Source organism: Podarcis tiliguerta (assembly GCF_965153285.1).
Source record: "Podarcis tiliguerta genome assembly, chromosome: Z".
Classification (NCBI taxonomy): Eukaryota; Metazoa; Chordata; class Lepidosauria; order Squamata; family Lacertidae; genus Podarcis; species Podarcis tiliguerta.
In genome coordinates this window covers 44,896,082-44,902,081 of record NC_139553.1, presented here as the reverse complement: position 1 = coordinate 44,902,081, position 6,000 = coordinate 44,896,082, and the positions used below count along the sequence as shown (strand labels likewise).

The window sequence follows — 6,000 nt, the reverse complement described above, 5'->3', positions numbered from 1 at the left end:
TGTTTCGTTGTTCATACTTTATAGGCAACGCACCTTAAAGCAGAACTGCCCATATCTGCTAGCTTAAAATCCTGAAGTTGGGAGAGATAAAGAATTTGCCAGGTTCAAGGAGATGCTATTAGTATATAAACCCCTTAACAACTTGGGACCAGTTTACCTACGAGATCGCCCTACCCCACACGTGCCCACTTGACCACTTCGGTCAATGCAGAGGGCACGATTCAACCAGCATTAAGCATTTTTAAGGGTCCCTCCTGACATCACTTTCTATTGCTAGTTCATGATTATTTATGGTAATGATGATATTGGAGCAGTTATAAGTGATCCTTTCAATACCGTTTGCACCTGCAAAATTTTCCAGGTTTATTTCCTATCAATGTATGCTCCATAGCTGAAATTCTGCAACTTTTCATGCTGTACGTGTTCCAGGAGTTTTCCTTGCTACTGTTTTGCTGTTATAGTGCAAGTGTGCTCCTCCAGACAATTGAGGTAACATTGGAATATTACAGAACTAATAAAGCAGAGTGGTGTGTGGACTTGCCCAGTATAAATTCATCACTAAGGCATTTATATTGCCTGAGTTATTCACACAAAAGTTTGTTCCATTTCCCCAACATTTCCCTAGCTGTTCATTTCTGCATTGTATCTGGGCTTTCACATGACACAAAAGCCACCAGGAAAACTAATGGAATATAGCACTAACTTGATTCCAGAAATAATCCATTTGCAGCCATTTTAACATGGAAAATCCCAGGAGAAAACTGAAAAATTTGGGGTGGGATGCTGGCATACAGTTCCCTCCTGTTTTCATGAGGAAATCATAGGGGGAAAAGAGCACACATGTGCGGAAAGGTCACTGCTGTGCCACAATACTGGTGAAAATGAAATTTAGCACAGCATGCCAGTGTATTTGTCAAAAAGCCAAAATTCCACAGCACACCAGGTACTTAAGTACAAAAGCAACATTGTTAGAAAACAGGACAACTGGGGAAACTAGCGCAACATTTGCCACATCTGAACGCACCCAAAATCCTCTAGAATACACTAGCACAAAAATGCCTCCCACTGATCTTTGTGGAAGAGTTGAAGCTTGTGTTGAAGCAACTCCTCTTTAAAGCAACCATGAAGATGACACACACTCTCAGAAAAGTAATGCCTATTATAGTAAAGTAAAGATGCAAGTAAATTCTCTACTTCGGCTGATACCCTGATTGGTGACCATGCTGGCTTGACCATGCATCAGTCTGAAAGAAGTGGAGGGTGCCAGGTCAAAAAGGCTGGAGTAGACACAGGGCCGTTTTACCCATAGGTGCTAGGGGTGCAGGACACCCGAGTGCCTGGCTCTCAGAGGTGCCAGGCTGAGAGTCCGGGGCCCGAAAGTTGAGCCCGGGGAAGAGCCCGCCCGTCAGTTGGAGCACCATGGCAGGCTCTCTGCACCACCAGTTCGGGGGGCGAGCAAGATGCACGCCTGGGACTGGGCAACCTGGGGAGGGGGGCGCACCGGGTGGATCTTTGCACCCCAGCGCCGCATATGCTTAAGACAGCCTTGAGTAGACAGTATTTTGCATGCATACCTGCCCCCTATGAGCAAGTACCATAACCTGGCATTCGGCAGCTTTCTACATCCCAAAATTCTAGTGCAAAACCATCTTTCTAAGCCCAGTTCCAACCAACAAGAAAGGCTTCACTGAATGCAACAGTTTGCAATAATGAGAGCAGGAACTGTAATCTTGACCTTCATTCTACACCCTCACAAGAAAAAACATCAGAAGAACAAGTAAAACGAACAGGAAGCTGAATATTTAAAGATCTGTAAAACACACAGGTCACTCACGCAAAGGTATCCCTCCTCTGAGTTAAAAGGGTCCGATTTTCATAGAAACAGGCACTCCGCCAAAAAGCTCTCAAGAAGGAAAACAAAAGACTCCAGAGCAGATGTCTCTGTTTTTTAAACTAATCAAAGGGAGGAAGATCATATTTACAACAGTGAGCTCTTACCTTGAAAACAACTGATCTGGCTTTTTGACCTGATGTTTTTTAAGCCACGTGAAAGAATTTGACAAGAAACTTGCATCACCTAAAAACTCAAGAAGCTAGTATGTGTAGACCCATGGAAAGCTGTAGTTTCCCCCAACCACTAGGCCATGTTACCTGGGCTAGCTTCCATTTATTATTTTTTTAACCACCTGAAACTCATCCCCAGCTTTGCTAAAAGAAAAAACCTCTGCTATGTTTCTACTTACTTGTGTTCTTTACCTCACAAGGAATATGCCTAAATGCCATCAGCCTGGAGACAGACCTAGGTATCTGCTTGATTTTATATTTTCAGAAATTGGGGGGGGGGGGGTCCAGCCACTCCTTCCTTACTTGCCCCACCAGTCCTGGGTGCAAACCAAGACTGGGATGGTAACCCAGGAGAGCCTAATCCTGTGTCCCAAAACTTCCATGGTCCAGAAGCATATTCAATAAAGTAAGAAACTGCTGTGGGCACCAAAAAGAAAGAAAATAGAAAAACCACCACACATCTCACAAAAGAAAACCTGAGAATATTCGGGATTACAACTCGTGCCACCCCCAAAACCACGGCAAAACACTTACATATGTCCTTAAACAAATAAATCACATAGCAAAAAGAAAAGGGAAAATCAGACATCCCAGACATCCTACCAACCCAAACAGCTCAATATTTAAAATTTAAAAAACTGGGACAGAAAGGGGTGTTAGGATTATAACCTTAGTCTTGCTATCTGCAACCAGACAGGTGATAATATAAACCTGCCCTAAAGGGTCATTGCAAACCTCACAACTAGAAAATCCACAGATAGCAATTTGAAGACTTGAAAACACAAGTATTATTATTTACAGTTTGTAACTCACCTTATGCCTTTGGCCTAGAGAGGTGGGATCTAAATAACAACTCCCCCCCCCCCCCCACATACCAAAACACACATAGAGGGAGAGACAAAAAACAGGACTTGCATAGGTCGCATTTGTAGGGAGCAGGCAGATTAGCCCCCCTCCCCATGGCTTTCAGATGCCAGCTTCAAGGTCAACACGACTTACCGGTACATGAATATGCTTAGACCAGTTGGGCTGCGCATGAGAGGCTGCTGTTTTCTGCTCCATGTAGAGGATCTTGAATTTGGGGGACAGGGGTGAGCGGAGGAGAGGATCCTCTCCCCGGGATAAAGGGTCCTCAAAATCCCATTTGGCATCGAGAAGTGTTGCCGCAGCAACCGCCCAGTCTGGGGACCAACTGCCATGGAATTCAAGGACGGGTGCTTAGGGAAAGGAAAGAGGGAGGTTGTGCCCCAGTATCTAGTGACCGGGATGGGGTTAGGGAGAGATGGTGCCAATGGACCAGCAGGCAAAAACCCTACCCTGCTCTTCCACATGGAGAAAATATTTTCTGCTGTTAGAAAAAGCAGAGCAATCAGCAGGGAATTTCACCAAGCCACCTCAACCCCAAAGCAGGCTAGAGATAAACATTAGAATCACCTGCTGCCATATTTAATGCATCAAACTTGTATATTTTTTTAGGGGTGGATGGGAGAAATGGCAGGAGTTGTTTGAGAAGTTGGCAGCACAGCTTTTGAACTCGGTCATTACCCTCCACCAGGCCATGCAGAAGAAGGTGTATTCTGAAGAAACCCCACAAAATTGAATTACATTTTTATCTTGCTCACCTCATTTTGTCCTCACAACAGCCGCAAGTGGTAGATTAGGTTGAGATATGGCGACTGGTCACTGAGTGAGCTCTGCAGTGGAGGCCGAATTTGAACCCATGTTTCTCAGGAACTACTCTAACCCTCCCGGAAACTACACAACACAGGGACAATTGTGTGCAAGCAACAGGTGGGGAGCTTGCTGTTCACCTAGACACATGCAATCTGGGCCCCTGCATTATTAAATCTGTGCTTTTAATTCTGGGCACCCAGTGTGTTTTGGTTTTGTTACATCTACATTGCTTTTGTTTTCATGTCTCACTTCTTTGTATTTAAATTGCTTTCATTCCCAATGTATTCTAAAATGCCCAGAGGAAGCTATTCATTCATTAGCTGCATTTCTGTTACTGCCCTTCATCCAATATCCAACTGTATTCACGGGGAGCATTCGCAAGACACATGTACACACTGCAGCCAACACACTAATGTGTTGCAACACACAGGACTCAGCTAAAGAGATGCAAATATAATGTTTAAATTGCGTTTTAAGTGCATTATACAAATGTGACACAAGATGGCAATGGTGAGCTTATGGCAAATTCAATATATATTTTTAAAACTTTTTTTTTTTTTAAAGTATTTTCACAGCATTTTTTATGTGTGTCCAGATCCCACCACAGTTTGGAAAGCTCTTTATTAAAACAACAATAAATAATGTCATGGGAAAGCACTCAAGTAAAATGGATAAATAAATACAACAAAAAGGATTGTGGAGGAAGTCTGATTGAGAAGTCTGCCCCCCTTTCATCCTTGATGTGCTAAGCAAAGTTATCGAAGGGTAAAGTCAACACCTTCTCTCTCAAGGAGCAAAAGTAGTTCAGTAGCAGAGAACATGTTTTGAAAGCAGAAGATTGCAGGGAATCTCCAGTCAAAGGATCTCACGTACCAGGCAATAGGAAAAAATAAGAGGAGTCCCCAGCTGTTGCTGGACTACAACTCCCACCACCCCTGACCACTGGTCCTGCTAGCTAGGGATGATGGGAGTTGCAGTCCAACAGCAGCTGAGGACCCAAGTACAGTGGTACCTCAGGTTAAGTACTTAATTTGTTCTGGAGGTCCGTTCTTAACCTGAAACTGTGCTTAACCTGAGGTACCACTTTAGCTAATGGGGCCTCCCGCTGCTGCCGCGCTGCCGGAGCACGATTTCTGTTCTCATCCTGAAGCAAAGTTCTTAACCCGAGGTACTATTTCTGGGTTACCGGAGTCTGTAACCTGAAGCGTCTGTAACCTGAAGCGTATGTAACCCGAGGTACCACTGTATGAGTAACAATGGTAGACAATACAGAGATAGACAGACAGACAGTCTGACCTGGTATAAGCCAGCTTCCTATGCACTCTGCATAAGCCTGGAGAGCTGTCCACAACTTCACTTTGAATTCAGTGCCAAGCTTAAAGCAGGTTCTAGAGTGTGTTAGCAAGGCTAATGCTGTTTTCAAATAAATGAAGCTGTTTTCAAATAAAAGCAAATGTATACAATTTCACTGGCTTGGCATATAGCTTTCTGTTCCAGAGAACTGAGACATGCAATGACTCATTCGTAATGCTGGGATTCCTTCCTGAAAAGTTCAATCAGTGCAACATTGCCCCTATTATTATGTATTCAGGCTGCATTTATTGAATTTTAGCCTGCTACCCAACTGTTAAAGGCCTAAGAGCCATACCAGGTAAAAGAGTGATGTCTGCAGCCGTTGCCTTGCCAGATCTGATAAGACACTGCAATACAGTGGTACCTCGGGTTAAGAACTTAATTCGTTCTGGAGGTCCGTTCTTGACCTGAAACTGTGCTTAACCTGAGGTACCACTTTAGCTAATGGGCCTCCCGCTGCCGCCACGCCACTGGAGCACGATTTCTGTTCTCATCCTGAAGCAAAGTTCTTAATCCAAGGTACTATTTCTGGGTTAGCAGAGTTTGTAACCTGAAGCGCATGTAACCCGAGGTACCACTGTACTAGTCACAGAAATCTGTAACTTTTTTTAAAGGTACTAGTCCGGCTCTAAAATGGAAATGGAAAATGAGCAAAATCCCATAACTTAACATGATTGATTTTAAAACAAAATAGAAGAAAGCAACAAATGCTAAAACCCAGAGCCATTCAATTAAGCATTGGAAGATTCAGGGCAGACTACAGTTAGGACAATTCAATTAAGCATTGGAAGATTCAGGGCAGACTACAGTTAGGACATCCACACAAGAGCGCAGTTAAACTATGGATTTTGTTATTACAAGATGTACTGGTGGCCCCTAGACTAGATGATTTTAATAGACAGCAACAAA

At 43.7% G+C, this 6,000-nt stretch overlaps 1 protein-coding gene across 14 annotated transcripts in view; it reads right to left on the bottom strand.

The window, feature by feature from the left end:
* ATP11C (ATPase phospholipid transporting 11C (ATP11C blood group)) overlaps positions 1-6,000 on the bottom strand; it is a 98,855-nt gene that overhangs the window by 67,271 nt on the left and 25,584 nt on the right. For 3 of the 14 annotated variants that reach the window (XR_014506965.1, XM_083422420.1, XM_083422419.1), the window contains exon 1: positions 3,064-3,248. The exons of 9 other annotated variants lie outside the window; for them this stretch is intronic. Coding sequence is in view for 3 of the 5 variants with exons in the window: in XM_083422420.1 (XP_083278546.1) it covers positions 3,064-3,126 (63 nt within the window). In the remaining 2 variants the exon portion in view is untranslated. Of the gene's footprint in view, positions 1-3,063; positions 3,250-6,000 lie in introns of those variants that run through there. 2 more of the 14 variants (XR_014506964.1, XM_083422417.1) reach the window with 2 other exon arrangements.